Source organism: Poromitra crassiceps (genome assembly GCF_964638095.1).
Source record: "Poromitra crassiceps genome assembly, chromosome: 18".
Classification (NCBI taxonomy): Eukaryota; Metazoa; Chordata; class Actinopteri; order Beryciformes; family Melamphaidae; genus Poromitra; species Poromitra crassiceps.
Genome location: NC_139636.1, coordinates 30,515,829 through 30,531,985, shown reverse-complemented (window position 1 = coordinate 30,531,985; position 16,157 = coordinate 30,515,829). Strand labels below are relative to the sequence as shown.

The window sequence follows — 16,157 nt, the reverse complement described above, 5'->3', positions numbered from 1 at the left end:
TTACAAGCTCTTTGCTTTGTGTCATAAGTCTCTCTCCCTCCGACGCTCCAGGTCATGGAGACGTTGCTGTTCAGCACCTTTGTGTCATGGAAGGCCTTCTTCCCCCTGGTGAGGGATGACTCCAGCTGTACCTACACCTTCATCACAGGTGAGTGAGTCAGTTACCTACACCTTCATCACAGGTGAGTCTGTTACCTACACCTTCATCACAGGTGAGGCAGTCAGTTACCTACACCTTCATCACAGGTGAGGGAGTCTGTTACCTACACCTTCATCACAGGTGAGTGAGTCAGTTACCTACACCTTCATCACAGGTGAGTCTGTTACCTACACCTTCATCACAGGTGAGGCAGTCAGTTACCTACACCTTCATCACAGGTGAGGGAGTCTGTTACCTACACCTTCATCACAGGTGAGGGAGTCTGTTACCTACACCTTCATCACAGGTGAGGCAGTCAGTTACCTACACCTTCATCACAGGTGAGGCAGTCAGTTACCTACACCTTCATCACAGGTGAGTGAATCTGTTACCTACACCTTCATCACAGTTGAGTGAGTCTGTTACCTACACCTTCATCACAGGTGAGTGAGTCTGTTACCTACACCTTCATCACAGGTGAGTGAGTCTGTTACCTACACCTTCATCACAGGTGAGGCAGTCTGTTACCTACACCTTCATCACAGGTGAGTGAGTCTGTTACCTACACCTTCATCACAGGTGAGGGAGTCTGTTACCTACACCTTCATCACAGGTGAGGGAGTCTGTTACCTACACCTTCATCACAGGTGAGTGCGTCTGTTACCTACACCTTCATCACAGGTGAGTGAGTCTGTTACCTACACCTTCATCACAGGTGAGTGAGTCTGTTACCTACACCTTCATCACAGGTGAGTGAGTCTGTTACCTACACCTTCATCACAGGTGAGGGAGTCTGTTACCTACACCTTCATCACAGGTGAGGGAGTCTTTTACCTACACCTTCATCACAGGTGAGGGAGTTTGTTACCTACACCTTCATCACAGGTGAGGCAGTCTGTTACCTACACCTTCATCACAGGTGAGGGAGTTTGTTACCTACACCTTCATCACAGGTGAGGGAGTCTGTTATCTACACCTTCATCACAGGTGAGGGAGTCTGTTACCTACACCTTCATCACAGGTGAGGGAGTCTGTTACCTACACCTTCATCACAGGTGAGGGAGTCTGTTACCTACACCTTCATCACAGGTGAGGCAGTCTGTTACCTACACCTTCATCACAGGTGAGTGAGTCTGTTACCTACACCTTCATCACAGGTGAGGCAGTCTGTTACCTACACCTTCACTTAGTGCACAATTGCTCAACTTTGCATGTCATGGACATCATAATTGCTCAATGTGGGACAAAAATGTGGGACAAAAATGGCAGAGAAACAGACAGACAGAACCAACCCTTTGTGGGACATACAATGATTCATTGTATTACAATGATTCATTGTATGTCATTGTAAAGTGTAAAGTGGTGTTATTTATGCAGATTGAACAGAATGGGCTGTTTTGAAAAGTCCTGATCAATGCCTGCATGATGATGCTACATCACGTGATGTGCTGCATGTTCCTCTGTGCCACCACAGGGGGAGCAGGTGAGAAGCTCCTGATGCCTGGCACGGGCTTCCTGACCGTAGGAGCGGCCAGCACCCTGGCCTTCTGCCAAGTGCTGCGAGAGGAGTACCCCGAGGTGCCCTGCAAACTCAACCAGGTGAGGCTCAGCAAGAAGTATCTGCAACACGTTTTCCTCAAGTGCTAATCCACCAGATTTATTTGTATGAAAATGTCACAGATAATTACTTTAACTTTCTCTGCTTTTGACTGTGATCTGGAAAATAATCAGTGTTTGCTTGAATAGGTCCAAAATTAAATCACCCGCTGTAAAAGTTAGTGTCTTGAACACATCTGCAGCTGGAACTGATATAATGACTTGAATACATCCTGTGCCAATGTCACAGAACAAAACATTTTCTGGCCAAAGAGGTCAAATTCTTACTGTGGCAGTTTGAAACATGCACCGATAAGAAACCCACAAGTCTTCTTTACCTCTCTCCCCCCCATGTGGTCTTCCTCCTTCCCTCCCTGCCATCCCTCCCAGGTGAAGATCAACACAGGTGTGGCCCCTCCGGAGCGCCTGGCACCCGGGTACCTCAACCACCTGGACCTGGGCGAGGCTGTCGCCGCCCTGGTGGAAAGACGGAACAGCTCACACACCGTCTTCACAGTCAACTGCCCCGCAGACTTAAAAACTGTCCTTCTGCAGAGGAACCTTTAAACTGGGAGACCCTTCCTTCCAACCCTACTTTGTTGACAGGGAGGATGCTTCTACTATTACTACTTCTGCCGCTCCGGTTCCCACTGAACTCTCCAGAACCAGAACCGCAGTGTGTTCGGTACAATTGTTTTCCTCGCCCACAGTACTCAACCGCATCCATGCATACCTTTATCCCAGCACCACCCTCTGTTGTTTCAAGTAATATTATACTCTGGTACTATACTCTGGTAACTGTTTTCTTAGCATGTGCTGCTGTGCGTTATGCCTGTAATACCACTTTCATACCAACAACCAGGGTGATTTGACCCATGTTCAACTTTTGTGTGTTTTTTTCTTTTGAGGAAGTTCCATTCACACATGCCACATGCCATGACCATTCGTTTCATAGCATTTGTTCTTACTTTAGGAAGAGTGAAGTTACCCACAGTAACATGTCTGGTGATGTGATTATGTTGGTCATTACTGAAAGATAGATTTTGATACAGAATGCCCAGAGTTGTTGTCACAGAAATGTTTCTAATAAAGACCAATAGTGAGTAAAGCAATCTATCTTTTACAAATAACCAGTTAAGACTTTTATGCATCGTTACAACATTTCTTCTATAATTACAATGATGTGCAATGCGTGCTGCTCTGTTTTGTATCATTTGTAGTTTCCTTATCATGTCAACTGTGGCATTGGACCAGATTACCGGACAGTAGTCAAGGTTTGACAGAATTAAGACTTGAGTAACTATTTTAGTGGCTTCGGGGGTCAAACAAGATGAACATCTCCTAATGACATCTGTGAAGTGTACTTCGGACAAGAGTAGATCTCTTGAGGGCAAACTGATGGACAGAGGAGGTGAGGATAGTTGACACAGCGAAGGAGGGATTTTTGGATTTGGTGTAGCCCAGCAGTTCTCAAACTTCTTCCTTTATGAGCCTTATTTGTATAGTAGAAATATTTTTTAGGACATTCAAGTTGGATGAACTAAATGCCTAGTTGAGTTGACATTATATTATGAGTCAAACCAACAAACATGAAGCTGATAAAACAGTTAAATCAACTAGATATTTAAAGTTCAAACAGCAACATTTTTAGTACTACCAACAAGGAAATTCTGGTCGTTAAGGGCGCCTGTTCAGAGGGAGGGGAACTGGTTGGAATAGCGTGATCCTCCCACGTGCTATGTCCTACCGGTGAAGCTTCCCCTGTCAGGTGAAAAGAAGCGGCTGGCTGACTGCCCATGTCTCGGAGGAAGCATGGAGCCAGTCTCGGCTCTCCCCAGATTGGCAGAGGATGGAGTAGCAACCAGGACAGAGAAATCAAGTGAGCACTAATGGGGGATAAAATGGGATAAAAAATCGGGGAAAAAATATAAAAAACAAACAAACAAGGAAATTCAAGGCCGAGCTACGGGCGCTCGATGCCTAAAATACATTCTCAGTCTGTGTGTTCATGGATTTGCAATGATGTGGGAGTCGTTATGGGGTGTGATAATAATAGGATACAGTGTGTGTGTGGGGGGGGGGACCTCTTGGCACATTCACACCCCCCCCCCCTAGCGTGACTCTCTGTCCCTTTCATAGGCACTTTATACACGGGCCCCTATAGACCACATTATCTTTCATAGGCACTTTATACACGGGCCTCCTATAGACCACATTATCTGCCACCTGATATGTGGGGCAGCATGTCCCTTAGATAAACTGAACACGGGTCAGGACGGCACAGCGGGCCGGGCCGGGGTATCAGAGGAGCCATTGTCGTCTTTGTCGATGGTCCCGTCAAAGCATCCATGCTTTCATACATACATGCTTTCACCACAAGAATGTAATATGATAATAATGGAACAGAGAACGATGAGAACAGTGTTAGTCGTAGTAGTGGAGGGAATCAGAAGCGGTCGGCCAGAGTTTTTGTTTCGAACTTGTCGGCTCACAGCTCAATTAGGCCAAATGATAATTGAGCAGCAGGGGAGGATCAGCCTCTCTTTCTCTCTCTTCATCTCCGTCTCCTATTCCTCCCTTCTCCTGTCTTTCTGGCTGCCCGTCTGTGTCCTCTGAGGCTCATCAGCTCATCTCATTCTAATAGAGAGGCAAAGTGGAACGTCACTTCCTGCTTCAGCACTGTACCAGAGATTTTCATCCGCCATTTATTTTCCCATAGACATTTCGTAAAATTCGTATAGAAATAGTTGTACTTCGTCGAACCAAACAGTTCAGCTGACGCTATAATCGGGAGAGACCATCGAACATTTCACTCAGACCAAAACTTAAAGCAGCTACGAGCAAGATTTTCGATTGTTATTAAACAGTCTAAATTTGATATTGATGCATCACATCTTACCTCTAATAGTAGACGAGACCAACGCCGAGTAGTCTCGCTTGAATCCCGAGTGAATCGGCCAGTGTTGTCTTGACGATTAGTCTGTCTGCGGCCAGGGCAGATCAGGAAGTGAAATGAAACGGTTTGCGGCAGCCACTTCGGCCAGAACCACAAAATTACAAAATTACTTCCAAACAAACTGTTAGAATATAACGACAGATGTTCGCGAGAGTAGCAAGCCCCTGCATGGCGTTCTCCGTGTTTATGGTCTGTTGCTAGGAAGAGCGAAACAGTTGAAGGCAGGCAGCTGCCGTAAACCGTTTCGTTTCACTTCCGGGTTTATCCGGCCGGCCGGTAGACAGACACAGACTCTATAATCATCAAGAGAGCAACCTCCGATTCACACGGCTTTGGTCTCAGCTACTATTATAGGTAAGATGTGATGCATCAATATTATAATTATACTGTTTAATAACAATCGAAAATCTTGCTTTAAAAAAACAACATAGGTCGTTTTGGTCGCAGTGAAATGTTATGCAATCTCTCCTGTTTCTAAATATATCTGTACCGTTTGGTTTGAACCAGTAAAACTATTTTTATACGCACTTTACGAAGTCTATGGGAAAATAAATGGCGGATGAAAATCTCTGGCACAGTGCTGAAGCAGGAAGTAGGCGGTCACTTTGCCTCTCTATAGGAAAAAGGAAAATAAAACTGCATTTAGTTAGTAAAAAAGAAAAGAAAATTCTAAATTTAAACAACACACCTCACACCCACCCTGCCAGGCAACACTGCAAGATGTAGGGTGTGTAGGCTGACCAGGCTGACTGACAGACAGGCAAGGCAGCGATGCAGGGTGGGAGAGTGTGTGTGTGTGTGTGTGTGTGTGTGTGTGTGTGTGTGTGGTCTTTGGAGAGGCCTCCTCATCACTACTAGGCAAAGCATTGTGGAGATAGGGGACAGAGGAGAGATCAATCAAAATCAAATGAAACGATAGAATGATGAATGAGCGAAAGCGTCAGTTATGTTTAGGCAACTAAAACAACTTGGTTAAGGTTAGGAAACTAAAATAAGTTGGCTAAGACAACTTGGTTGGCGTTATGGTTTGGGTTCGCGACAAGGAAGTTCAAAGACGAGGAAGTTACTGTTCCGCCAAGCCGAGTCGTTAAGTTAAAGACCGCCAGAGGTTGCCGCTACTTCCTGGTTACAGCTCCCAACTCTGGCGTCTGCACGGCACACACTCACTTAGTCACATGACCTTAACAGGCCACATTCGTAAACAACACCTTGAAAATCGACCAATGTGGTCATTTTCCTTTGGGCCTGTATCTATTTAGCAACATCTGCATGGCTGCATGCTGCTTAAATTGCAGATATAGGCGTCCACACACACACACACACACACACACACACACACACACACACACACACACACACACACACACTCTCCAGAGGCTTGTGTCATCGGCGGCCAACTTTGAGGTCAGAGGAGCGACTCTAGAGTCACGCGTGATCTACGCCAGGGTGTGCGTCCCACCCAGTTCAGGAAGACGACGGCACGCACAGCGACACACACACACACACACACACACACACACACACACACACACACACACACACACACACACACACACAGAAAACACATTTTTACAATAAAAAACATTCACAAACACAGATGCATGCCAGCATCACACGCAGAGTAATTCAATTATGTAATTGCTTCAGAATGTGGTTTTCTACAGTAGATGAGGGCCAAAATGTAGCAAACAACAGGGTCATAGATCATTTTCCTGCAGCTTAGACACACGGGTTCACAATGTTATCTCCGTCAGTCAGATGCACCCTGTATGTGTATGTGTGTTTTTCTACCCGTCCTCGCAAGGATAGAAAAATGAAAAATCTAACTAGCCTCCAAAGTGAGGAAATGTTTCTGGTCTTGGCTTTAACGGTGCTGCTGAGCTCCATGCTGACACTTGATTTACAGACACTATGTTGAGTGATGTCAACTTGACTTTGCCAGGTATCGTATGGTATGGTTATGGTATGGTTATGGTATGGTATGGTATGGAGTTTATTCTTAATCCCTGAGGGGAAACATGGTTTGCCACCAGAGCGAGTACAGATACACAAACAGGAAACAGTAACATGCAGCACAATACGAGTTAGAGAGCCTCACAATGCAGAGCTAGCAGTGTTCATTAAAGAACTTTACAGAAGCAGGAACAAAGGATCTTCTAACCCTAAATGGCTCAGTAGAGCACCAAGGCATCAAAAGCCTGTCACTAAACGAACTACGCAGAGCATCAAATACAGGCCAATCACTGAGCCAGCCTTTTTCATCATTTTGTTGATCCTATTTTTGTCCATGACAGTGAGGCTGCCCCCCCAGCAGAGCACAGCATAAAAGAGGACACTAGCTAGCTAGGATACCTTGGTAGAACACATGAAGAAGTGACCTGCTGATGTCAAACGATCTAAGCTTCCTCAAGTGGAAAAGTCCAGACTGGGCCTTCTTGAACACAGATTCTGTGTTCTTCTTCCAGTCCAGCTTACTGTCCAGGTGGACACCGAGATACTTATAAGACTGGGCTATTTCTACCTCCAACCCTTTAATTATGACAGGGGAGACTTCTGCCTTCTTCCTCCCAAAATCAATAACTAGCTCTTTGGTCTTTTCAACATTGAGCAGTAAAAAATTGTCATCACACCAGGAAACAAATGAATCAATCTCCTTTTTATAGGCGTCAGCTTTGTTGATGAGACCAATAAGAGCAGTATCATCAGAACATGTCTGTATATGACACATGGCCTCACTATGTCTGCAGTCTGCAGTATAAAGAATAAAGAAAAAAGGAGCTAAAACTGTTCCCTGAGGGGCTCCAGTTTTTGTCCAGATAATATCTGATACGATATCATCCAGCCTAACAAACTGAGGTCGAGGCACAAGATATCTCATGCACCAGGCGATGGTTGAATTATGCAGTTCATATTGAATCAGTTTGTTTGCTCAAATATGTGGCTGAATAGTGTTAAAGGCGCTCGAGGCGTTTATATTCGTAAGGTCACTCTGACGTCACGCAAGTGAGGAAGGGACCCGGAACTGGGGGGTCACTCGCCATTCAAAACAATGAGTGCGGATGTGGATTTTGTAAATAAACAAGACGACACGTACGTGGCCTGAGCTTCGGTTTTTAGCCCGGATATTACAAAAGACCCCGCTGATTGATAACAGGTCTAAAGTCCTGTTATAGCAGTCGGACGCACTTAGTGACAAGCAAGACAACATTAAAACAGACAGGTTTTTGTATTGAGTTTGGCGTCCGTGGCGTAACCCATAAGAAAGCCAGCCCTAGTGTACCCACACCGGAAGTAACTCCAGAGTAACCTTACGAAAGTGGACATATTTTTGTGTAAACACGATAGCGTCACAGCCATCCAAGATGCAGTCAGGAAACTTTACAGGTGTCTAGTTCACATCACAATGAAGGCCCAATTCGAAGATGGGTGTTGTCCGAGAAAGGTGGCCGGAAGTAGCCCCCCCCCCACTTTACACCCCCGCCCACATTTGTTTTTAAGTCACGGCTAGGGTAGTCTCGCTGGCCAGCCTCCCCTCCCTTCCGTCTGAGGAGTCTGGCGCCGCAGGTCTCCATAGTTAGTCTCTTAGAACAGACGAGTTGGCTTCCGCAATTTTCAAATGCTTCCGCCATACCGTCTGTACTTCGTGGGGGAGAATCATGCACCAACCGGAATGGGAAGTAAAAAGGCGGGTTTTCCTCTCATTAGTCCAATCAGAATGGCAGAAAGGCGGGTCTTCCGCTCATTAGTCCAATCAGAATCCAATATGGCGCATTTTTCGTGGACACACGTGTCGTGATTGGTCGGATTCCGTCGAACTTCTTTCCTGTCTGAAGGTTTTTTTCCCCAACTTCCTTGTGCATGTTCTGAGGGTGTAACGTACAGACTGTGTATAGCTGCATTCGCCGGATGTACTGTAGATGAGACAGTCTGTTTTAAGAGACTACTCCATAGCGGGATTGCGATGGGCGGCGCTTAGCGGCAGTGCCCTTGGAAAATAGTTTCAAACAATCAAACTTGCCTAACGAGCTAGCGTGTAGGTTTCTGCTGTTAGCTTGCTAGCTAGTTAGCATTGTTGTTTTCCCTGAGGCGGCAGGGGATTATTTACAGCAACACACAGGGAGGAGGGAGCGGAAGCCACTCTGATTGACATGGTCAGAGCCAATGACAGAGCTTCTTAAGCGGGGAGCGGAAATCCGGCAGCGTCTGAAACAGACGCCTCCAATGGGAGAGCAGAGTAGAGCAGGGGAGGGTTTATCCCAGTTATGGAGACCTGCGGCGCCAAACTCCTCGGACGGAAGGGAGAGGAGGCTGGCCAGCGAGACTACGCCTAGTGTCATCCCATTGTAACATGTTGTTTTATGTTGTCAGATAAATTGCCCAATTGGACAATCTCCCCCCAAAAATGGTGTATTGCTTTAGGTTAAGGTTGGTTTAGAATTAGGATTTGAGTTTAGGATTATTTAAATTAAAATGAAGATTAGGTTTACGTGAAGCATGTTTTGGTTAAGTATTCAAGGTGGAGTTTGCCGTTACAGAATTAGTATAGTTGACGCACATGATTAAAACAATGTTCCTGTGAGTGTGTGAGTCAGTGAGTCAAAACAGCCAGGATGAAGAGAGCACTGTGCTCTGGTGACCCCACTGACTGATCAAGCAGAGAGACGGTGAATGTGGGGTTCAGCTCAGCTGGTACGCGGGCGATGAGGGAAGTGACCTGGAAAGGGAAATAAATGAACACATTGTGACAGAGAAGGAGGAGGAAAGGAAGAAAGGAGCATATTCATGGACAGAGGGAGGAAGCAAGCAGGGGCTGAGATGCTGGCTGGGAGATTCCCGGCTTCTCCTGATTCGGAGTGGCATGTTGTTGTTTCTCCAAGTTCAGAAGCTTCTGTTGCAATAGAGTAATCCATCCATCAGCACCTCCTGCAGCATGCACACATCATGCTCAGGGCCCAAACAGCCCAACAACTGACAGCAGAATGAAGATGATGAAGATGAAGAAGAATTGTTGTTAGTTTGGGATGTCAGAGTTGTTTGGGAAAATAGCCTGTACAGTTTGTCTCTGCCATGCATTGAGTGGGGAAGGGAGAGGAACCAATTCCATACAGTCCCACAAAATTCTGATTTACATTTTTTACATTAATATAGATACACTTTATGGAAGGTTTTATTGGACTTTAATAGCTGTAACCCACAGAAGACAATCCACAAATATTTCACTATTCACAAACATGTATTTTGTGTGTGTGTGTGTGTGTGTGTGTGTGTAAAGTCATATCCACAAAAATATGGAGCGATTTGTGGAATGTCTTCATTTGTGGGTTACAACTATTAAATTCCAGACTTTCATAACATTCAAGCTCAAAACAAAACCTGTGACATGATTTGGTAACTCACTACAATAAGGGTACATTAATTAACGGTTAACTAATGCTTAATAAGCATTACCCCTTGGCTTAGTTAATCCTAACCATAACCCTAACCTATTAAATAATGTATGAATACTTAGTTAACATGAACACCATTATTAGTAAATGAGTGCCAGACACATTAGTTAACTGTTGATTAAGGGTGGGGGGATCCAGAAAAAAAAGATTTATGACTAGGATTTTATATCCATATCTCTCACATAATTATATACAGGATTGTATTAATGGAATTAGCATGGAAGAACAGAGATAGGCCACTAATTATTAAAATATTGTGATTTAATTTACAGGCGATATTGTAACTAACAACTAATTTAAAATGTAGACCCAAGGATGCCTTTATCTGATCTTAGAAACGTAATTGTATTTGTTAAAGTATTTTGTTTTTGTTATTCTTGCAAATCTTCTCTCGACATTCAAGCAATGTACAGCCATCTAACCCCACCCCATTAAAATCAACTGATCTTAATGAGAACAATACCCATGTATAAATGTGAAGAATCACACTCAGCTTGAGCATTTGTCGGAAGTCTGTGCTGCATGCATCTCAGTCAACAAATACCAGTGTCAAGTCGACTGATCAGATTTAAATACCAGTGTCATCAAGTCGACCGATCAGATTTAAATACCAGTGTCATCAAGTCGACTGATCAGATTTAAATACCAGTGTCATCAAGTCGACTGATCAGATTTAAATACCAGTGTCATCAAGTCGACTGATCAGATTTAAATACCAGTGTCATCAAGTCGACTGATCAGATTTAAATACCAGTGTCATCAAGTCGACTGATCAGATTTAAATACCAGTGTCATCAAGTCAACTGATCAGATTTAAATACCAGTGTCAAGTCGACTGATCAGATTTAAATACCAGTGTCATCAAGTCAACTGATCAGATTTAAATACCAGTGTCATCAAGTCGACTGATCAGATTTAAATACCAGTGTCATCAAGTCGACTGATCAGATTTAAATACCAGTGTCATCAAGTCGACTGATCAGATTTAAATACCAGTGTCATCAAGTCAACTGATCAGATTTAAATACCAGTGTCATCAAGTCGACTGATCAGATTTAAATACCAGTGTCATCAAGTCGACTGATCAGATTTAAATACCAGTGTCATCAAGTCGAATGATCAGATTTAAATACCAGTGTCATCAAGTCGACTGATCAGATTTAAATACCAGTGTCATCAAGTCGACTGATCAGATTTAAATACCAGTGTCATCAAGTCGAATGATCAGATTTAAATACCAGTGTCATCAAGTCGAATGATCAGATTTAAATACCAGTGTCAAGTCGACTGATCAGATTTAAATACCAGTGTCAAGTCGACTGATCAGATTTAAATACTAGTGTCAAGTCGACTTATCAGATTGACAGTTGGACACATGAAACCATTCAAACACTTCTTTATTGATGTCACAATGCAACACTCATTCATTATTCACATGATAACTTTCCCATAACGGTCACAGTAAAATAGTTTAATAATGATGAAATAACATACATTCATATAATAAACTCTTCAAATGCAACAACAACAAAATAATAACTGACAGTAAAGCATTAGTTGCATCAGTGTAGTGGTTTCATCCACTTTGCAAAATATATATATATATCTCAGCTTTTATTATAATTACATAGTTTTCCATAGATGAAAACAACAGTATATTTTTGGTGCTAACAATGTCACCAATGCAGGCCGTAGTTTTAAATCCAACAAACACTTAAGATATATTTTCACATCATCTGGTCATTCGGACGCATACAAAATAAAGTAAAAAATATATTAAATAGGCGATTCGATCATCGAGCAAATAAACCGAGCACAATAAAATAACGATAAAAAAAAAGAGAACGCTCTAAGTGAACGCAGAAAAGACACTGGAGGAAAGTCGGCTTGCTGGATCTACCTTTTCCTTCAGGTGAACACTCAGCCCACCACTCTGCACACATCTGAAACCAAACGGCTTGAAGAGCTGCCATAGATTTTGCTTTTTCGTTAATCGGTGGGTAATGTAATTCAAGTTTGTATGGATAACCCTCATCCATAGTGGCACGCCATGCGCCTGTGCTTTCGCTCCCATCCGGTGGGTTTAAACCTGTGAGGATTTGTGGGGATGACGGTCCACTTCAAGGAAAAGGGGTAGAAAGAGTGAAAAGACAAGATGACAAAGACAAGTGACCTCTCTGAATTTTTTACTTATTCGCCTCTTTTGATCCAAAACTCGTTCACAGTCGACCTTTAGAGTAGACACAGTCGACCTTTAGACACAGTCGACCTTTAGACACTCAAACAAGTCAAAGCGCTTTTGGGAAATGTCAGATGCTGAAAACGCTGCAGTAAAATCAACGTGACAATATAATGTTCCACCACACAAACAGCAATCCCTGTCACTTCACTTGCAAATTAATTCCTACAACACACACACACACACACACACAAATAGATGTTAAAAAACAGTGGCGCAAACCAACAAAGTGCAAAGGTATAAATGTCAGGTCTAAGTAGGACCGAACCCTATTCCATTTCTGCTTTTCTGAATGACTGTCATAATGGCCGGCTGTGTGCGGTCACATGACAACAAGATGACCCTCAACTCTCAAAGTGCATAAACTCATATATCATTTCATATTTCTGTTGATGAATTTGACCTTAATTTTGACTATTCATTCTCCCAACCAAAAACAAAAGGTGAGCATTAAACACACACACACACACACACAAGTTCTCTCTCATCATCTTTGTTGATGCGTTTGCATTCTTATAAAACCGCAGCAAGATAAGTGGATAAAAAAAAAGTGAGCCCGACGAGATGGCCTATTCCCTCGTCATGGAAAGCAATAAAAGTGTGACAGACATGGAGACTAAAAGAGAAGTTGTAAAACATGTATATTGCAGGTGACTCTAAAGGAGCAACTAAATGCTAAACCTGTATGGATTCATACAACCGATGGCATCAATTCCAATTCTGCTCCCTAAGACTCTGTCTCTAATCTAGACTGTGCAAGTCCCTTCCGCAATCCAATCCTGGTTTATATAGCAATGCCTCAGTGTTTTTGCAAGCACAGCGCGAGACCCAGCAGAACCCGGTCCGGCACAGAGCGCCTGCTCCAGGGCCAGAGTTTGCTTAGAAAACTATTCGTGGTGTAAGCGGCCAAATGGGTCTGTAGGCACCGGCGACCCAAACAAGAGGTAAGAGAAAGACTGTCCTGTTAAATAGAGATGATCAGTCTGTTAAAGAGAGATGATCAGTCTGTGTTTGGTAGGTTACATACATCGGCTGTTGCAATTCAGCGGTGCAGCGGGGATGTGTGTTGGATTGCAGATTGGGACTCTTTTCACTGCAGCAGCCTACAAAGCAGAAAGGAACAGCAAAAAGTCGGTTAAGATGGTTTCGCTTCCCAGGTTCCTCTATCTGTGCCAAAACCTTCCCATTTTTCTTACATCAGCCTTCTTCAAGGAACTGGACTAACGGCCATTCTGCAGAGATACACACAAAGAGAATCCAAAAAGGTTCATAGTGTCTATACTTTACTTAGATTTTCTTCTATATCAGACACAGGTTTTTGTTCCTACCTGACATGATTCGACGGCAATACTTCCGTCTTCATCAGAGGTGTCACTAGATGGTGTGTGACGTGTCTTCATCAGAGGTGTCACTAGATGGTGTGTGACGTGTCTTCATCAGAGGTGTCACTAGATGGTGAGTGACGTGTCTTCATCAGAGGTGTCACTAGATGGTGTGTGACGTGTCTTCATCAGAGGTGTCACTAGATGGTGTGTGACGTGTCTTCATCAGAGGTGTCACTAGATGGTGTGTGACGTGTCTTCATCAGAGGTGTCACTAGATGGTGTGTGACGTGTCTTCATCAGAGGTGTCACTAGATGGTGTGTGACGTGTCTTCATCAGAGGTGTCACTAGATGGTGTGTGACGTGTCTTCATCAGAGGTGTCACTAGATGGTGTGTGACGTGTCTTCATCAGAGGTGTCACTAGATGGTGTGTGACGTGTCTTCATCAGAGGTGTCACTAGATGGTGTGTGACGTGTCTTCATCAGAGGTGTCACTAGATGGTGTGTGACGTGTCTTCATCAGAGGTGTCACTAGATGGTGTGTGACGTGTCTTCATCAGAGGTGTCACTAGATGGTGTGTGACGTGTCTTTAACAGCTGATGTTGTTTACAGAGGCGTGGTCGTCCTGTCAGATTTGACAGGACGACCACGCCCCCCGCTGTCATTTCGCCGTTTGAGAACGCTGCTCCAGGTGGTAGAAAGCATGTAAGCCCCCTCGTCCGCGGTAGGAACAAAAACCTGTGTCTGATATAGAAGAAAATCTAACGATCTACACACAAAGATGTTTAGTTTTGCAACTGTCAAACTATTATGACACTCAGCCTCACCACATATGTGCCCTTCTCTTGGGCTCGAGTTTAGCATGAATACGACGACAAATCCATATGAACGCCCTCATGTGGTATTTACTATTTACCACTTGGTATGTGGACATTTTCTGAAGGCTTCCAGTTCACGACTTGTGACGTGACTTGTGACATTTTCGGAAACTGGCGGACGCCATCATGGACGTGGACCCATATAGAGCTTTCCACAGTCATTTCATAATATGTCTGAGGAACATGTCGATATTCCCAAGGGTCTCATCTTTTTTCCTCTGTCATTAAGCCTTTGCATTTCCTGCATTAACACTTTCAGTGCCACGGCCCTTGGGCAAAAGGTTGCTTGCTGTGCCACATAGGCCGCAATGCATTTTAAAACAGTCATATAATTTTTTTAATAATTACTATGTAAACACTGAACACGCACAAATAACGATGAGACTCTCTTCTATCACCTGCAAAAAAAAGTTTATTGATCCCATTTTCCGTTCTTTAGTTATGAGCCGGAGAAGATAGCTTGATTGAAGCAAAAACATCCCTTTTTTTCTACGAGCTGAGATAATGAGCCTTTTGTGAAATTAAACATTTCAAGCACATCACTGACTCTGAAGCTAATTTTCTGATGTCTGGGTCTGTCTGGGTGAAGTGTATGCTGCTCTGCTGCTCTGCGTGCTCCCCCCCCCCCCCCCCTCAACTGCACATGCCTCCTGGGTGTGTCTTATGTGTCTGGTGGCTCTCAGTCTCTGCTGAGTTTGCTGCGCACACACAGTGAATGGTGCGCGACATTCAGCTTTTTGGTTCCGCGTGTGTTTGTCACGGGCTGGCATGCTTCCAGTTCGGAATAATAAGGCTGATTATGTGAATGTGCTGTTGCAGCGTACATGGAGGTGCTCAGTTGTGACAGCGGATGCTGCTGCTGGGGGCACAGCTGGCGTTGTGCTCGTTTATGGAGGCACGTCGATGCATACGGACGGATGCGATGCGATTTCCTCATTTTCCCCAGTGACTATTTCTGTGTGTTTGGCTCCTTTTTCTCTGATCAGGAGAGTGCTGTCGCCACCTAATGGGTTTGTAAAATAGGTTATCGACCTCCAATAGCTACAATATTGTTAGAGGCGACGTAAGAAGCTTAGATCGACACCCCCCCGTCAAAAAAACAATTTGGAGTTATGACGCCATTTGGCGTCGCTGGCACTGTACGGTAAATTTCTAATGACGCCATATGGCGTCGCTGGCACTGAACGTGTTAACGTAGTTAGCCGCTCGCTACCTAGCGTTAGCTAAATTGTTAGCCTCGGTGGCTAGTCAACTGCGCATGCCCACGACTTGACCACTTGAATGCCGAGCACGTCGTCGAACGACTTCCGGTCTCGTAAAACACAAGTTTAGGACTTCCAAGTGACGGCTGCAATACTCCTTTCAGATGCAGTTGCTTCATTTTTTTACTTTTTTTTTTTTTTTTTTTACAAAGGCCTGTGAATGAGTGAGTCTAGTCGCCACATTCCTTTACCTGTATCAGGTGAGCCTGGCTGTGTGAAGGTGCAGAGACTCCACGTAGGCCAAAGCACTCTGCAGGGAGGTCAGACAGTAGCCTTCTTCTCCTATCAAATAGCTGCAAAAGCACAATTGTGGAG

At 44.2% G+C, this 16,157-nt stretch overlaps 2 protein-coding genes across 3 annotated transcripts in view; one reads left to right on the top strand and one right to left on the bottom strand.

The window, feature by feature from the left end:
• Nucleotides 1–2,302, top strand: part of LOC310793215 (uncharacterized protein) — a gene marked incomplete at its 3' end in the record, with an annotated part of 6,371 nt that extends 4,069 nt beyond the window's left edge. The window contains exons 4-6 of the mRNA XM_083654973.1: nt 52–148; nt 1,614–1,738; nt 2,126–2,302. Coding sequence (XP_083511099.1) covers nt 52–148; nt 1,614–1,738; nt 2,126–2,302 — 399 coding nt within the window. The remainder of the gene's footprint in view (nt 1–51; nt 149–1,613; nt 1,739–2,125) is intronic.
• A 9,288-nt stretch (nt 2,303–11,590) lies between these two features.
• The window catches only part of LOC310793308 (VPS9 domain-containing protein 1-like), a 39,263-nt gene continuing 34,696 nt past the window's right edge, over nt 11,591–16,157 (bottom strand). For both annotated transcript variants that reach the window (XM_083655106.1, XM_083655107.1), the window contains 2 exons: nt 16,034–16,135; nt 11,591–13,480 (listed from right to left, as the gene is read on the bottom strand). In XM_083655106.1, coding sequence (XP_083511232.1) covers nt 16,039–16,135 — 97 coding nt within the window. In that variant the 3' untranslated portion in view covers nt 11,591–13,480; nt 16,034–16,038. The remainder of the gene's footprint in view (nt 13,481–16,033; nt 16,136–16,157) is intronic.